This window comes from Schistocerca gregaria, chromosome X (genome assembly GCF_023897955.1).
Source record: "Schistocerca gregaria isolate iqSchGreg1 chromosome X, iqSchGreg1.2, whole genome shotgun sequence".
Classification (NCBI taxonomy): Eukaryota; Metazoa; Arthropoda; class Insecta; order Orthoptera; family Acrididae; genus Schistocerca; species Schistocerca gregaria.
Genome location: NC_064931.1, coordinates 818231061 through 818250249, shown reverse-complemented (window position 1 = coordinate 818250249; position 19189 = coordinate 818231061). Strand labels below are relative to the sequence as shown.

The 19189-nt window shown below is 41.5% G+C and overlaps 1 protein-coding gene across 7 annotated transcripts in view; it reads left to right on the top strand.

Annotated features, from left to right (window-relative positions):
• LOC126297890 (uncharacterized) overlaps nucleotides 1–19189 on the top strand; it is a 2130251-nt gene that overhangs the window by 1539687 nt on the left and 571375 nt on the right. For all 7 annotated transcript variants that reach the window (XM_049989191.1, XM_049989197.1, XM_049989196.1 and 4 more), the window contains exon 6: nucleotides 2336–2416. In XM_049989191.1, coding sequence (XP_049845148.1) covers nucleotides 2336–2416 — 81 coding nt within the window. The remainder of the gene's footprint in view (nucleotides 1–2335; nucleotides 2417–19189) is intronic.

The window sequence follows — 19189 nt, the reverse complement described above, 5'->3', positions numbered from 1 at the left end:
TTCACAGTTTGACTTCCGGCAGTGCCTCTTCTCCTACATACTAAATCTCACTGATGTTCTCACGGATATCTTGTAGGCCTAGCACTCCTGAGAGAAGAGATATTATAAATAATTGGCTTAGCCACAGCCTAGGGGAAGGTTTCCACAATTAATTAGCATTCTGCAGCGGAGTACGTAATGATTTGGAACTTCTTGGCAGTTTATAACTGTGTGCTGTACAGGCACTCGAACCTGGGACCTTTGCCTTTCGCGAGCAAGTGCTCTGCAAATTGCGCTATCCGAGCACGGCGAACTACGAAGGCGAAGTAGAAGGCACTTGCCAGATACATTGAGTTGTAAAGATGAGCTGAAGTTATTTTTTTCTTACATAACTATCAGAGGCAGACAGGAAGTTCCACAGTGATGAGATCACCACGGGAAAAAATTCTACCGGTAGGCGACAGTAGTGTGCCCTTACTGGCGCTGCACACCGTCCAGTGACAAACGAATACTTGTGTGTAAATTTTTTAAAAATACATAGTCATGTAACCAGAAAGATGCAAACGACACTATAAAGTACATACATAATTAATTTGTGCCTTATAAGCGCCAATATAGCAGACATAAAGATCATGGGACGATTTTATAAAAGTAAAATAGGAAAAATTTTGAAAGCTGCATAATGACAAAAGTTGTTACTAATGATCCACACTACAGCATAAGAAAATAAGTACAGAATTACTGTTGGTCAATGAGCGCTAGTGTAGCAGGTGTAAACCTCAAATGATTTTTTAAAATGTACAGGCATATACAAAATAATCATGAACATATGACATTATATAAAAAAGTGTGGCACTGAATTACTAAAACTGAAATTTAATTATTACACCTCTTTTTGTGTCCTAATGGTGTTCTGCACAGAGACTAACAGATATAAAGTATAAAAATCACTAAAATAAAGTTGTACGCCAGATAATCGGAGGGACATGGCATCTAGGAACATGCAGAAATAGTCAAATTTAAAACAAATTGGAACAAGAAGAAAGCAAACCCCAGGCTTATGGTTCTTGCCTAACTCCCCATACAGAGAATTACGCTAAACCAACCCAAGCTTTTTCTGGCTTCGAAAGTGAATTTGTGCCATTGCCGTTTTAAATGCGTGTGCAATAGGGATGTGGCGTACTAAAAATTACTTAGCCAATATGTTGTTGAAAATATAAAAAAAAAACATTGGCGATTGAGGAGCAGCTTTTCATTTAGCATTGTAATCGGATTATATGATTGGTGCTTATAGATATCTATCTATTCCAGAATATCCAGTTTACGCCCTTTAATTTTATCGTGGAGGATATTCATTCCTCTCTCAGTCGGAAGAATGGGATGCCCTACTTTTAGCAGATGGCGGCCAGTGACCGTATTATTTTTTAATGTGTGTTCCCTGAATCTGGTAGCAAAATCTCTACAGGTTTGTCTTTCATAAATACAATCACAAGATGCACATCTAATTCTTTACACCCCAGGCTTCTGGTTCTTGCCCATTTCCCCATCCAGGGAATTACGCAAAAACAACCCAAGTATTTTCCGGCTTCGAAAGTCAATTTGTACCAAAAAATGGTTCAAATGGCTCTGAGCACTTATGGGACTTAACTTCTGAGATCACACACGTCCATGCCCGAGGCAGGATTTAAACCTGCGGCCGTAGCGGTCGCGCGGTTCCAGACTGTAGCGCCTAGAATCGCTCGGCCACCACGGCCGGTCGGTTTGCACCATTGTCGTTTTAAATGCGTGTGCAATTTTTTCGAATACGGGTCCGAAAAGTATTGGAGGCATATTTCTCTTTTTCGCTTGCTAATACAGGACGAGACATTTGCTTCCTAAAAGCTTTCCTGTATAAAGCATAAGTTTTTCAGAGTTATCGTTAGCCAAACCAACTTGCAATACTGGATCTATTTCTCTGTTCGAATTCTCACTACTAAGATCTGGTCTAGATTGTCCGTTAAACACTGACAAGAAATATGAACGTTTATGTGCGGACGTGTGACAAGGGTCATCACTAATTACGACATCAGAAGTTGTAGGTTTGTGAAAAATGTCTAAAATAAGCCTTGACCGTTCCCTCGTAAATTCTAAATGAATACAGTTAAGTATTTCTCTAACTCTACCGTGAACTGGATTGTACTTGGTACCGAGCATGCGCAAAATGTGTACGTAGGACATTCGAATGAACATCTGTGCTCATATGTGCATGTAATAATGATGTGGCATGAGTTTCTTGAATGTTAAATCGTTTTTGTGTTGCTAATCCATTAATAATATGGAAGGATGGGCTTATGACGCTATCTCCTTGTGATTACAGGAACTGGAAGATGTGTATAGCGACCTCTGCACCACGCTGGCGGACTCCGTGCTGCAAGGCGCAGAGATCATCAGCTCACGGGTGAGTACGCCGCCACTTGCTGTTTAATGTTTGTCAATCATCTTCGAATCTGAGGCTCATATCTGCAACTACATTATATGACCAAAAGACTCCGAGCATCCAATGACAATCGCTGCCAAAAGGCCTCTCTTAACTAATATTGTATAGATTCTCATTTTTCTGCTGTTGTTGTTGTTGTGGTCTTCTGTCCTGAGACGGGTTTGATGCAGCTCTCCATGCTATTCTCTCCTGAGCAAGCTTCTTCATCTCCCAGTACCTACTGCAACCTACATCCTTCTGAATCTGCTTAGTGTATTCATCTCTTGGTCTCCCTCTACGATGTTTACCCTCCACGCTGCCCTCCAATACTAAACTGGTGATCCCTTCATGCCTCAGAATATGCCCTACCAACTGATCCCTTCTTCTAGTCTAGTTATGCCACAAACTCCTCCCCAATTCTATTCAATACCACCTCATTAGTTATGTGATCTACCCATCTGATCTTCAACATTCTTCTGTAGTACCACATTTCGAAAGATTCTATTCTCTTCTTGTCCAAACTATTTATCGTCCATGTTTCACTTCCATACATGGCTACACTCCATACAAATACTTTCAGAAACGACTTCCTGACACTTAAATCTATACTCGATGTTAACAAATTTGTCTTCTTCAGAAACGCTTTCCTTGTCATTGCACAGCCTGCATTTTGTATCCTCTCTACTTCGACCATCGTCAGTTATTTTGCTCCCCAAATAGCAAAAGTCCTTTACTACTTTAGGTGTCTCATTTCCTAATCTAATTCCCTCAGCATCACCCGATTTAATTCGACTACATTTCTGCTGTTACAAAATTTAAATTTCTGGAAAGGTCTCCCTGTTCAGCTCCGCTAGAATTAAGACGGAATTTGTTTTCATTCGTCCTATAATGTTATAAACTAATGGTGCTGTTTTTATACAAACTGATTTAGAATACAAACGATGCTCCAGTAGATCCCTATATCACGCATAAATTTTTCAGAGTAATCGTTAGCCATTCCAACTTGACTGTGGGTAGAAATATTCACATGCTTATAAAAAATGATCCACGTCGCGTGAGACACGTGCTGCAAGCTAAAATGCATTAGCAAACAGTTGCGTCTAATCTGCCATCGACCAAAATTTATGGTCCTATAAAATCAAGAAAACCGGCTCCACAGCATCACTCTACCGCTAATTTCGAGGTAGCGCACCCTGATAAAGACTGCTTGCAGTTACATATATATTTAGAAAACTGATGGATTTACTAATGTCGTTTCGCCGATCATGTTCGCTCAAAAGCCAAAACATTATAATCAGTGCCCACCGCGACGTTGGATGCCGCCTGGTGGCACGGTAACAGAAGTATGTAGGCGGAGCATACACGGACGGGGTATCACCCTAGCGAAGATATGGGCTGCAAACGAGCATATCCATTGAGATAAGCGGCTTTAACAAAGGGCAAATTATTATTACGCAGAGCCTATGAACGAGTATCTCTAAAACGGGGTAGCTGGTCGAATGTCACGTGCTACTGCAGTGAGCATCTACGAGAAGAGGTAGGACAGTGAAACTACGACTAGGGACTAAGCAGCTGAACGTCCACGACTCTTCACAGAACGTGGGGTTTCGAGGCTTTTCTGCCCTGTAAAGCAAGATAGATAGTGATCTGTGGCATCTTTGCTTAAAGAGCACAGTGTTGGTGCACGCACAAGTGTTACGGAGCACACTGTTCATCGTACATTGTTCAGAACCCGTACATGTTGACGAGCTGAGAAGGCTCTTCGTGGTAAACGGCGGCTAGAAACGTGCAGCGCGCCTTGGGCGCAGGCTGCTGGGAGCAGTATTATGCTTCTCTTTCACTCGCATGGGACCTGTGGTAGTAACCGAAGACACTCTGACAGCTGCGAACCATCTTCATCACTTCATGCTTGGTGTCTTTGCTGACGGCCATGTCGTCTTTCAGTAGTCTAATTATCCGTGTCTCGAAGCCAGAACCGTGCTACAGTGGTTTCAGGAGCATTATGGTGAACTCCCGTTGGCGTCTCTGCGACTAAATTCACCTGGTGTAAATCCCATGGAACTCATCTGCGTGCCAGCACCAAGTACGTAAGTCGGTGGCCCGTTAATTATGTGAATAACATGACCTATGGTAGACATCTAATGCCATATACCTCCAAAAACCTATCACCAACTGTCGGGTTCTTGATATGCAGAATCAGTGCTATATTTCGTTCCCAAAACGGACCAACAAGCTACTGAGCAGGCTGTCACAATGTTTTGGCTCATCAGTGTATTGCTCAAATTATCGCACCATTGTCACCTTATATAGAGTATCTTCATTATTACTTCTGCAATTATGTGCTCAAAATATCAGCACAGTATCACATTGTAAAAGCATAAATTGTTGCCATTCGCACTAAAAAGTTACACTTCGTGACGAGCACACACTGTTGTTGTTTGTATATTTAAGGTGTTCCACACTAAGTTTGTAAGCACCCTTGCTAAAATTGTCAGGGACGATACTGATTAAAACGTGTAAAACTTCAAAATGCCTAAGCTACCAGCTCAGTTAAAAACCTACTCCTTCTCGTTTCCGTTCACATTGACTCGTGCATGTGTAAGTACTGTAACTAATAGTAACAAAAACTGAACACACCGTATCTGTCTTAAAATTTTCCACAAAAGGGATATACACTGCCTGACAAGAAAAGTGGAGGGCACAGAAGACATGGTCAGATGTTTGTGTAACTTCGTACATCTACACACCATCGACGTGTATGTAAATGATTAGAGTTGCAATCAGTAAACTTCCGATTGCTTAAAGAATCTAACTCCCGTGTATAGAACAGCTGCAGACTCTGATCACTTTACAAATGAGTTAAATATTTGACGTTATGCATGTAAGCGAGAAAAGTTTAGGAAAGGTGTGAAATTACTCTTAACGCTTGTCGGAAATAGCTAAGTCCTCTCATTATTAAATACTGGACGAATATAGTCTGGGTAGTTTGACCTCCATTTTAAGCAAAAGCTAGTTTTTCACGCATCAAAAGTTTGTGACGTCACATCTCGTGAACTAAAAGTCTTGCAATGTTGTAATATTGCAGATGGATTCAGCAGTATATGTGGATAGTGTCTGGAAATATGTTACGAATAGAGCCAGAAGTCAAGAAGAAATAAATTAAATCGTCATGTCTGCTGCTGAAATGGTACTGCATGAACAGTGGAATGTAGTAAGCGATGTCTGTTTTCCTTTCATAGTTCTGTGGAAGTTGTCAGCAGGAAAGAGGTTTATAAAGGTTTGAATTTATGTGTAAGGCTTGTTGGGAGTCGCAAAGTGCTCTCATTTTCAAATATTGGAAGAATAAAATCCAGATATTTGCGCGCCGTCAGTTATGCTGCCTGAAGGAAAACACATGCATGCATGTGTCAAGTATGTTTCATAGTACTAAAAGGTGCAGAAGTATGAAACCGGAACTTCCCTATAGACGGTGCTAGCCGTCAGTGTAGGGTCCGCGAGACCGCATCTGCATCGCCATCTGCTTCCTGTAACGGCTGACGACGAATGTCAACACACAAACCCTAGTACCATACCTCGATATCTGTTTCAAACCCGTAAACATATCGAGTTTTGTGCCTACGAATTATGATTTGCAGACAGCATTGGTTTTCTGTTATCATTTGAATAAAACTGCTGCATAATCCCATCGAATACTTCTCGGCTTTCGGCGAACATGCTCTTGAAAAACATAGTATTTCGAGTGATTCAAAAAACTAAGAAGTGTTGATTTTGACGTGAGAAACGACGAGCGCGGGAAACACGCGAAAAAGTTCGAAGAATACGAATTGCAGGCCTTATGGGATGAAGATGATACCCAGACTCAATAATAATTCGCGTAACAATTGAGTGTGACGCAGAAAACCGTTTCTCTTCGGTTGAAAGCTATGGGAAAGATACAGAAAGTGGGAAAATGGGTTCCGCATAAACTGAGTGAAAGACAGCAAGCAATTCGAAAGAGAACTTGTGAAATGCTGCTCGCCAGATACAAAAGAAAGTCGTTTCTCCATCGAATAGTGACAGGTGATGAAAAATGGATATATTTTGAGAATCCTAAGCGTCGTAAATCATGGGTGAATCCAGACAAACCATCGACATCCACTGCAAGAGCGAATCGCTTTGACAAGAAAACAATGCTCTACTTTTGGTGGGATCGCTAGGGTGTCATCTATTGTGAGCTGCTAAAACCTGGTGAAGCCGTTAACACTGATCGCTGCCAACAGCAAATGATCGAGAATTACGGGGAAAATGACCGGAATATAGAAAAATGCCACAGAAAGTCATATTGCTCCATGATAACACCCCATCACACACAGCAAAAAGTATTAGGGAAACGATCGAGGCGCTCAGCTGGGAAATACTAGGGCATGCAGTTTATTCTACAGACTTTGTTCCGTCCTATTCTCATCTGTTAGCATCCACTGGCACACGCTGTCGCTGAACAACGCTTCAATTCGTATGAAAATGTACTAAAATGGCTCGCTGACAGGTTCGCTTCGAAAGAAGAACTGATTTTTGGCGTGGCATGCATAGCCTGCCGGAGAGGTAGGAGAAATGTATAAATAGCAGTGGAGATTATTCTGAACAAAATATCGTTTATCAATTTGAAACAACAGACGTGTAATTATTGCAACCAAATTCCGGTTTCATACTTCTACACCAGGTATACAGCCATTGTAAATACACACACCGTAAATTATGGTTCAAATGGCTCTGAGCACTATGGGACATAACATCTGTGGTCATCAGTCCCATAGAACTAAAAACTACTTAAACCTAACTAACCTAAGGACATCACACACAACCATGCCCGAGGCAGGATTCGAACCTGCGACCGTAGCAGTCGCGCGGTTCCGGACTGAGCGCCTAGAACCGCTAGACCACCGCGGCCGGCCCGTAAATTATGTTACATTTTTAGACCGGCCGCGAATCGCAATAAAAGCCTTTCTCCATGCGGGAATTACAGCAAATGTGCGAGTACAGGAGGTGGACAAGACGACATATGGAGGTTTGAATCGGTCCAGGAGGCGCACACGGATAGCTGAAGTGGCAAATTCGGGCTTGAGTTCTGGTCCATCACAAATTTTCGTGTGTCACCAATAATCTACATCTCTGCAAATACATCTACATCACTGTAGATCTTCTACAGTGTCTTCTTCTTCAGACATAATTTGAATAATTTTACATGACATATACAACTTAATGATAAGCTCACCAGACAAAAATTTAGTCACTTTTAGAGGATCATTTAGTACTGTGTCATTCCGTCCCTGGACTTGATAACCTTTTAAACCACTCGCTAAGGATTTGATCGCGCATTTCTACCAAATTTGTGAGATACTGAAGTGGGCGTTTTACCTGCTGTTCCAACTTGTCCCACAAATGTTCTATGGGGGTCAAATAGGTGATTTTGCAGGCCAGTCGAGATGTAATAGGGTGTGCGACTGTCCAGAAAACCAGATGCGTATTACTCCAGCTCAGTGAACACTGCTGTTATCGTCCTTATGTGCCTGCGTGAGCAGTGGCCTCTTGTAAGGTGACCGACTCCAGACCTTCATTGCATGCAGGTCCCGTCACAATGAGTTCTCCCTAACAGGTTGGCATGGACCTTAATTCGAACCCTGCAGCAACTCCTGTCGGGTCTGAAAGCGATTCTGATTCACAAGCTGTGAAAAGCCTCCGCTCCCTCTCAGGGAGTGCGGCAAGGCACGTTGCTTTTTTACCGCCCTACCAGTGTCCAGCAATGTTCATTTGTCTAGCTAAAAGCTGTAGTAGAAAATACTAGACCACTACTGTCTACTGCAGGTCGCAGCATACATAGAATTGTCCGGTAAACGGGATGTGGCTAGCTACTGAAATAAAATTTTTAACTTGGCAACGTAAATTTTCAAGTGTATTTTTACGATAAAGATCACGGTTAATACTGTCAAGTCCGTACTAAGTGGCAACACAATGTAAAGTTCACACGCAGACCACAATCACACACGTAGCCAGTTTATGGTATTTACACCCGTTACCGAAGTTAATAGAGTTCACCGGATCGTTTAGTTATGAAAATGCTCGCTCAATGTTGTGCACTCTGCTCTACACGTAATACCTGTTCCAGTCTTAGATCGCACAACACGCCACGCGTTTTTAACTGACAGTCAAAAGCAATAATTTTGATATTCCGTCCAAAATTCCACACGACTTCCACTATACCGTTCACTTAAATACACTTTGTACTACTTCGCGAACTCGTAATTAGCATTTTCCCGCGATTTTACAGTACTTTCGTCGGAGCTGCTTTCAATGAGATGTTACTAGTTCGAGCCCTCAGCCCCCGACCCCCCTAGATCACACCAAAGGCTTTGTTCCCAGCATAGATTGGCGCGAGCCAGCATTTTTCTGATTGGCTGATATCACAAACAGCAAATCAGGTTGCAGTATTATCCCGCGCTAACCCGCGCTTTACTTCAATGACCAATCATAGTAAAACATTTCTTTCTATGCCAATTGCTAAATAAATAAATTTAGAAAAGTATCAAATATAAAAATACTCCTTCTGAAATTACCGATTAATTTTTGTATTACTCACGATTTATTAGTACCATAAACTGACTGCACATTTAATTATAATAAATCCCCTGTATAGTTTAACTGGTACTTCGTGAATAAAGAAAACAATTTTCATTTACTTCTGTTCTTCCTCTCTCATACAACACTCACACTGCTAATTACTACACATATAAAACAATTACAATTATGCAAATACATTAAATATTAATCAAACATAACTTTGCAACATTGTTTTGACTACGACTGCTAGCACTGTCCGTCAACTGCTGACCTCTGCCGCCTACTAGTACAACTACGTGCAGCTCTGTACCTCAGGTCCATGTCAGCTGGTGACATCTGTCGATGACTCATGCCTATAACGATATCATCCTAACAACTGACAGGAGCGATGCAAAGGCGCTACGCCTCATGAGGATCTTGTAATTGGTACAAATGGCTCTAAGCACTATGGGACTTAATAGCTGAGGTCATTAGTCCCCTAGACTTAGAACCACTTAAACCTAACTAACCTAAGGAAATCACACACATCCATGCCACAGGCAGGATTCGAACCTGCGACCGTAGCAGGACTGAAGCGCCTAGAACCGCTCGGCCACAGCGGCCGGCTTGAGGATCTTTCCCAGACCACATGTCTGCCGTGAAACACCAACAAATCCAGGAACTTACCATACGGCCATGGGCACTGCCGAACACGATTGCCCCTTTTTGCCACGTCCTCACATTTAATCACGTTCACGTACAATATCCGATTGAAACATAATGTTTCACTGATCGGTATTGCCTTAAGCTCATGTAGAGAGACTGCGTGCGTGGCTGAGTACGTAACATGATCGCCGCGCCATCTGTAAAAGCTTAACTATTAATCTGCGCGTGCACACTGGGATGGCAAATTTTTTTGTTCGGTGAGCTTATTCTGCACGATGAAACTGGAAAAAAGTACACGGGCGAAACTTGAACCCGTACCTCAACCATGGTGGCCGTAAAATTTAGCCGCTGCGCTACGCTCACTTAACTGAAACCTGTCTAAACATACAGTTATGGGAGGTACACATAAAATTCAACATCGATTTACTCGGAAGCTAAGGGCCGTCGCATGAAAAGCCGTTAAGCAGGTACTTAGCACAGGTCTCTTTACAGCATACGTGAGACTCATCAAAATTCGTGATTAACAGGTCTGATGGTCCCCTTGTCAGTAATACAGATTATCTGTGTCAGGTTGAACGGCCACCTGAGTGCAATAGTTTGATCGTGTTTAGTGTTGTTCAAAAATGGTTCAAATGGCTCTGAGCACCATGGGACTTAAAATCTGAGGTCATCAGTCACCTAGACTTAGAACTACTTAAACCTTGAAACATACCCTTAGAAAAAAATTTATGTATGACAGTGCTGGAAAACCTCTACGTTATTTGATTTTCAAACAGCTGAGCAAAACTGAACGTACTCAGACATTTCTCTCTTTACTTATTCTGATCAACACTAAACTGACACACAATATTTTTAGCGCAACGCAATCTGACTTTCAATAATCCCTACAAAAGAATGGCCCTGACTAACAATAACCTATACCTATCATGAATCACTTACCTCACAAAAATCTTCGTTACTCGAACTACTGCAATACAGCGAGCGCCAACACTGCCAGCTAAATAACAGATTCTAACTACTGAAGGCACTAACTACTGATAGACATAGTTAGCAAATGTAAGATTTTTATAGAGAACAAACAATGTATTTACATTAAAAATGTTCAAAAGTCATCATATATATATATATATATATATATATATATATATATATATATATATATATATATATATCAGTTCGTGGTATCCGCCGGCCGCGATTCTAGGCGCTACAGTCTGGAACCGTGCGCCGCTACGGTCGCAGGTTCGAATCCTGCCTCGGGCATGGCTGTATGTGATGTCCTTAGGTTAGTTAGGTTTAAGTGGTTCTAAGTTCTATGGGACTGATGACCTCAGAAGTTAAGTCCCATAGTGCTCAGAGGCATTTGAACCATGATATCCAGTATTACAAATTTACTCTTTCTGATGGATACACGTCCAGATCGTCCGCTCCCAAAATTTTGTCATCTCTCTCCCCACATCCACCACTGCTCACCGCTCACCTCCAACTCCCCAACAATACAATAGCAAATATTCCGCCAATGCAAACTAGCCTCAGACTGCACACAGCATAGTCAGTGATTTTCATACAGAACGCTACGTTGCGTTCCCAACATAAAAACCTAAACAGCCAACTTACAACCTAACTAACCGAAGGACGTCACACACATCCATGCCCGATGCACGATTCGAACCTGGGACTGTAGCAGCAGCGCGGTTCCGGACTGAAGCGCCTAGAACCGCTCGACCACACCGGCCGGCCATTTGGACTCGACTCTCTAAGAAAGCAGAGCCAGTACACGAGTTCGCAAGTATAACCGAGGACTCACGGCATTCCTGTTACATATACAACCGTTTAGAAAGAAAGTTCTGCAATTAAACAGCAAATTTCGGTTTTATAGCCATTCGCAAGTGTAAGTTGAAATGCCACTAAATTTCCGGCGTGCCTTAACGACACAAGCAAGTTATATACAAATATAACGACTGATCGGTTATCAGTGAATACTGTTTTGTGTATAAGCATTTTCGAAGATTGCTGTTCATTTATTTTAATATTTAATATATATTCAGAGAATTTCCAACAATTACGTTGACATATACACGCTGACGAGGCGAGACCGAGTGTGTAACGACAGCACCAGAAAACTTCACATGCAGATGAAGTGCAATTATTAAAGTAAATTACAGAAATGAATGATAAGCTAAATAACTCGTTGTCAGCCTATAAAAACAAGTTTCCATGACCAAATGAGTTCAGAAGCATAGTACATTGTCACAAGGATATAACAGTGATTGATAAAAGTAACTTTCGCATTATACGGGGTGTATCAAAAAGGATGGCGCAAACTTACACGGCTGAAAGTTCACGATAGTGGAAGCACAAATATCAGGTAAACATGGGCTCTAAAACACATACCTTTAGAGCTATGACATATTCTTGATTTTCAATATTGTGAAAGCTCTTTGGTTTCCATATTTTGGGAAGTGGCAGTATGGACCAAAACAAGAAAAAAATCTTCAGTAAACATGTGCTCTAAAATGCATACCTTAAAAGTTATGAGCACTTGTTCAGTAGAAGAGTTGTGTTCCAAAGTGCCGAAGATGAACAGGTGCTCATAGCTGTTAAGGTATGCATTTTAGAGCACATGTTTACTGGATATTTTTTCTTGTTTTGTTTCATACTACCACTTCCCAAAATATGGAAAGCAAAGAGCTTGCAGTAGAAGAGATTTGTTTCATAATATTGAAAATCAAGAATATCTCATAGCTCTTAAGGTATGCGTTTTAGAGTCCATGTTTACGTGACATTTGTGCTTCTCTTATCGTGCACTTTCAGCCATGTAAGTTTGCACCATCCTTTTTGATACACCCCGTATAATAATTTAAGTTCTTATCAGTTGTTCAACCCATCGACCGCTGGGCTCATAACATTGACGGTGCAACCTTTGAAACATCTCTGTTTATTGTAAAATGTGGCAGGTATATGTGGACCTTGCAGTTTCTACTGTGGTTTCATACAGCTGCGAATTCATGATACTCCATATGAAAAAAAATTCGTAGGAGTGAGATCCGGCGATTGGGCTGGCCATGGAAAAGGGTCTTCTCTTCCCTTCCAAAGATAAGCTATAATGGTATTAGTTGCTCAGGTCCTCACTGATATTAGTATGGTAATGCCATAATGCACCAACGTACTGACATCACATCCATCTTTTGGGAAACCCCACTATTATCCAGCATTCAACCGGCAACTCATTCGGGAAATCCGAACACCTTAACCCTTTAGCATACCCGCTGCTCTTCTCAAATCAGCTATTACTTCGTTGTCGTTATATGCTAGCAGATTCAATGGCTCTAAATGCCGTTTGCAAATATCCGGCAGCTCGACCCAGCAACGCATCATGATTTCTACAGGTCTGTCTGTTCTGCTCCGCACAACTTACCAAACTCGCAGGTGCTCTTCAGCGTCTGACATCTCATTAGTGCAGCCACCATCAGGACTAGAATCCCTCACATGCCTTTTAGAAAGGACTTTCTGCTGCTCATGAGCAACGGCTAACATAGCTTAACGTGCCTTTCGACCTGTTATTTTGTGTTCCTTAAATACATAACCATAATAATCCATGGGGAAAGAATTGACAAAAATCCCTCGCCGAGTTTTTAATTCAGTGTCGCGTCTCCAATTTGCAGTCCAGGTAGTTTAAAAGTTCATCAAGAATCGCTGCACTGAACATTGTTTTCTCCGACCGGAACCTGAAGTTCCGCACACTTCTCCGATCTACTAATAGTGAACTGTTCCCGCCACGCAATTGTCGGGATCATTTTTAACCCAATTTTCAGTATTTTATTAATTATGTTCACAAGCAAGCGAAAAAAATTTTCGAAAAACTCTTCACTGCATGAGATTTTTGTTGCTGTTAGCCGCAATACCAAGTCCTTATATAAGTTACAAACAGTTTAGCACAGTTGTGAAATGGCCAGCTAGGAGGTATTTTAATCAGATACCTTCATTGCAAGTAGTTTGTAACCGTAAGTAACATTACGGTATATGGAGAGCGCGAATATCATTTCCCCTTTACTTTTCCATTTCATTTGTGGGTTGTCCGCGAGATGAATGAAACCTCCGTTTTAGGTCAAAGTTCCCTAATTTTTATCGGTGTTGTTTCGCGACCTGGACGTGCGATGAGGTGGCGTATTGCCTGAGACTTCTTGCGATGCACGCTCTTGGAATTTTTACACTAAGTCTCTCCGTGGTTCACGTAGCCCGTCATTAGCGCCTTCCATGGGAGATTGATGGGCGCCGCCCTCTCACGCTAACTAAAAGAGTGCGTGAACAAACACTCCGGATCTTCGCTATCTCCTCGATTAATTGAACATGGTAAGGATAACAGACTGATGAACGAAATTCGAAAACTCATCGAACGAAAGTTTCGAACGCTCATTTGGGGGTGATTTCAGGGTTCTTACAATAGGTTGGGATCTGGCATTTGCTTCTGCTACTGTTACTTTCATGTGACTGATCCACCTGAAATCGCATACTCCTAGAAGAGTTATAGATGTTCCTGTTTCTGGCGATTGATCGCCACCCGAACAGCTATGAGCTTTCCTCCTATTTGTGTGCTAACATTTTACGTTTTTATGTTTATGGTCAACTGACAATCCCTCCATCGAGCGTCGATCCTGTACAGGATCTGCGTGGCAGAGGTTTCCCCGTATAACTACGAGTGATTTCTCTCCTGTTCCACACTGAAATTGAGTGAGGGAAAAACCACTGTCTATATGTCTCTGTACGAGCTTTAATTTCTCGTATCTTACGTCTGTGGTCCTTATGCGAAACGTTCCTTGGCAGCAGTAGGATCGTTCTGCAGTGAGCCTCAAATACCTGTTCCATAAATTTTCTCACTAGCGTTCCTCGAAAAGAACGTCGCCTTCCCTCCAGGTATTCCCATTTGCGTTACCGAAGTATCTCCGTAACAAATTTAGCAGCCCGTTTATGAATTTCTTCGATGTCTTCCTTTAATCAGACCTGGAACGATTCCCAAATGCTCGAGCAGTACTCATGAATAGGTCGCACTAGTGTTCGACTTGAGGTCTCCTTTATAGATAAACCACACAGTTCTAAAATTCTCCAATAAATCACCTTCCCTACGATAATCCTTACATGCTCTTTCCATTTCATATCGCTTTGCAGCGTTACGCCTAGATATTTAATCGACGTGTGTATGTCATGCAGGAGACCACTACTGCTATATTCTAATATTACAGGTTTGTTTCTCCTACACATCTGCATTAAATTATATGTTTCTACATTTAGAGCTAGCAGCCACTCATAGTATCAACTAGAAATGTTATACAATTCATCACGAATCCTCCTACAGTCACTCAACGATAACACCATCCCATACACCACAGCGTCATCCGCCGCGCGGAGTGGGCGAGCGGTTTAAGGCGTCTTGTCACGGATTACGCGGCCTCTCTCGCCGGAGATTCGAGTCCTCCCTCGGGCATGGATCTATGTGTGTGTGTGTGTGTGTGTGTGTGTGTGAGAGAGAGAGAGAGAGAGAGAGAGAGAGAGAGAGAGAGAGTGTTGTTCTCAGCATAAGTTAGTTTAAGTAGTGTGTACGTCTAGGGACGGATGACCTCAGCAGTTTGGTCCCTTGGGAACTCGCACACATATGAACAGCATCATCAGCAAACAGTCGCACCATGCTGTTCACCCAGTCCGCCAGGTCATTTATGTATACAGAAAATGATAGCCGTCCTATCACATTTCCCTAATGTGTTCCTGACGATACGGTTGTGTCTGATACACTCGCCATCGAGGAGAACGTATTGGGTTCTGCTGCTGAAAATCTCATTAGTCCTGGACGCAGCTGCACACTACATCAGTTACAGTTTGTCAGGTACAATTTTTCCCCAGGCTCAGGAGTTTACCATCTGCAGGTTGCTACTAAGTCTGTATAAAAGATAATTTGCTTCACCGAACCTCTTCCCCGTAATTTAAAACACAGGCAAGTGACTAGCTCTTTTCGCCCATTAGGCGAAACTAAATATTTCGGTTTACTGCCTCGTAACGCAGAGAGTCTAGAAACAACGCACCGTTTATTAGTCGTATCCTGATCCATGAAACGCTTTCACACAGCTGGGAGTTGTGCAACTTTGCTACTAGAATAAAATCTCTGTGTTCATTTCTCATTGTTGCTCATGCTATCGAGGCTTTCACGTCCTGGCGTTAAATGTTGAAGCCGTCGCAATAACTCAGAGGCGTTGTACAATACGAGCAGAACTTTTTACAGGCCTTCATCAAGCTTTGTTTTTTTCCTCACACTGGCAGACCCACAGCATTGTTCCATTTATGTTTTTAACGCTTTGTTTCATCGTACGTTTTTATTGTCAGTTCTTGGAGCCGCGGCTGTTCTATGCCGTTTCTGGGAAATTACAAGGATTACTGAACTGAAAACTTCCAAAAAGTGCCTGTGAGACTTGTTAGACTGTATGGCCATAAAACACATGAAATGAGACGGAAGAAACAGCTACCATTCCGGTGTGACTGTAACACAAATTACGTCTCTGCCTCTCTCTCTCTCTCTCTCTCTCTCTCTCTCTCTCTCTCACACACACACACACACACACACACACACACACACTCACAGACACAGACACACACACAAACACACACACACGCACATACACACAACAGAACACTCTGGTGCTTCTTCTTTCATTCATTATTATAGAATGTCTTTTTAACTTTCATTGTTGTTATATTTTGCTTTTCTCTTGATATTATTGACTGATCGATATGAGCCAAATTTTGCAATTATTAATTACTCTTTCTTTTATAATTAAGTTCATAATTAGATCATTAGGTATTAGCTACAACTTCAAGTAACTCATTATGGTGTGGAAAAGGTTTCATTAGCAGGGTTGACGTAGAAATGCACTGACAAGCATGTAATTTTTCATACATGCTTTCATGGTGTATAAATTACGCAGAAAATCCTTAAATAATAATAAATTTACTGCAGCCAAGTAGCCATACAAGTTCAAAGTACAATGATAATAATGTACTAAATTTTAAAAAATTACATATATTGCATAGTCACTTATTGAGTGTGTCCTTTTCGTACAGAGTCCTACATGGTAACGTTCGCGTATTTGATGACACTGTTTACATTACATTGAGTTTGGCTCATGATATGACATGCTGTTGCAAATAAGGTGGTGGAAACCGTGGACTGCCATTCTAGTGATAACATGTTTCATTTCGAAGTTTTCCTTTGTCCATGTTTGGTCAATCATGGCGCCTGCGCTATAAAATTCTGGTGGTATGTTTTCCCTTTTTTCTTTCAGTGTTTTTAGTAGACTTCCCAAAGCACTGGGTAGCATCAGGGTTGTCCGTACGTCTTCAGTGAGGAAGGGCTCCCTCGCCAGCAAGAATACAAATCTGGATCGAGTTATTTTCGACGCTCCTATTGCTTTCTTTATATAGGTCACCTTTACTCTTTCTAGCGTCGTTAGGTTATTCACTGTAAGATGTGGTCCGATAATCTCTATGCCGTACGTCAGTATTGGGAAGATTTTGGCTCTGAATAGTGCAAATGCTGTCTCTAGGCTGAGGGATCTACTGTATTCTATTCCATGGATTGCCGTTATTGCTTGCATTGCCTTCTCTGTTACACGTTTTGTGAAACATTTTGTCGTTGTTTGTATTGTGACCCCTAGGTACTTGAAGTCTGGTACGATTTTCAGTTTTCTCTCCCGTACGAAGATCTCAGCTAACTCAAGTGCTCTTTCTCCATTTCAGAGTACTATCATTTCTGTTGTTTTTTTTTTAACATTTATTTCGAAGCCGTGTTCGACACAGCAATCTTCCATGTCGTTTATTGCTCCTTGTAACTTTGCAATGTCCTTTGCGCCTATTACAATATTGTCTGCATTTACATATGAGATTACAGCCTCCCTTTTTGGGTATTCTTAAAGTTTCTTCCGTTGCAAGGGTAAATAACAGAAGACTCAGTGGGTCTCCCTGAAGTATTCTATTTGCTTGGAATATCGGCTCCGATAGAGGGAGATTGTCCGAGATCCTTATTTCGTTGCATCGCAGTACTGCGCTTATTATTCGTGTCCATATATTGTTCTCACTTAGGGTTTCCTCTAGTTTCTGGTCACTAATTTACTCTTTATAAAGTCAAAGACTTTTGTGAAGTGTATAAATAATACATAAAACTTTTCTCTGTGTTCAAGCGCTTCCATACGCTCTTTAGCTCCATCGTAGTCACAGTTGATCTTCCTTTTCTGAATTGCATTTAGCTTTTGAGAAGGTGTTCGTCGATTATTTGCCTTGCTCTTTGTGTTATTATCTTTGTGAACACTTTCAAAGGTAAGTTTTCTAGGGTTATGCCTCTGTATTTGATAGGGTCCTTGGAGGGTCTCCTTTCCCTTTATATAGTACTTTTTCTGTTCTAGAATGGAGGCTTTTTCTGTGCACTTATTGTAGAGTGTTGTCCACATCGTCGTTAGTATATTCGCTATAACGTCTGTCAGGGTCTGCTGTTATGGCATCTTTGACCTCTTCTGTGGCCACTGAGACCCATTCCATAGTTGTTTGTGCCATTGTGTCCTGTCTGCCCTCTGATCTCTCTTTTAGTCTTCCTTGTTCAGTATGTTGTCGAAGTGCGTCTCCCATATTTTTATATGATGTAATGTGTTTCAGCTCGTATTCTGGGGCTTAGCGCAATATATTGGTCTTTTGAGACTTCCTCCACTAGTTTCTTTCCTTCTCTTGCCCAGAATTTTCTCTTCTTTTAGTGTTATGTTATAGATATTTCGTTTCTCGGCGCAAGTCCTGAGGAGTGTAGGATTCTCTGATCACCGTTTAAGGTGATGTAGGCTTTCTAGTACATCTTTTCTTTAGACTGTAACACACTGCGTCGAACCATTTTTTTTCTCTTTCTGTTTATAAGAACTTGGGATTGGTGTCTTGTCTTAGTAGTTCTCCTATCGCTTCTGTTGATCACTCTAATTTGGAATTGTCTATTAGCATTTCAATTTGTTTTATGTCGTCTGATTTTGCTTCCACGTTTCCCATGTCTATTGTTCTCGAAAGTGCTTCTTCCTCCTTTTCTTACGCTTTTCGCCATGCTCCTTGGGTATTTATTTCCAGAGGAAAATGTTCCCGAAGAGGTGTGTAGTCTGTAGTCCAGAGAGGTGATATATTGCCTGTTATGAATGCAATGTCTATTGTGCTTTTTCCGTCATGGGAAACATACGTAGGTATGTTTGGATTGTTTAGTAGAATTAAGCCCTCTTCCTGCAACTTTTCCACAATAATTTTTGCTTTGTAGTTTTATACATCCATTCCGCAGTTTAAGTCTCTGGCAATCATTGGTGGGTTATTATGTTTACCCTAAGTGATCAGCTCGCCTACGTCATTTATTATATCAGTGGCTGTTTTGTCCAGTTGGAAATATACTGATATTATTCTAATGTGTTTCGTGTCTGTCAGTAGCGTATGTTTCTGATGATAGTTGTAGTTATT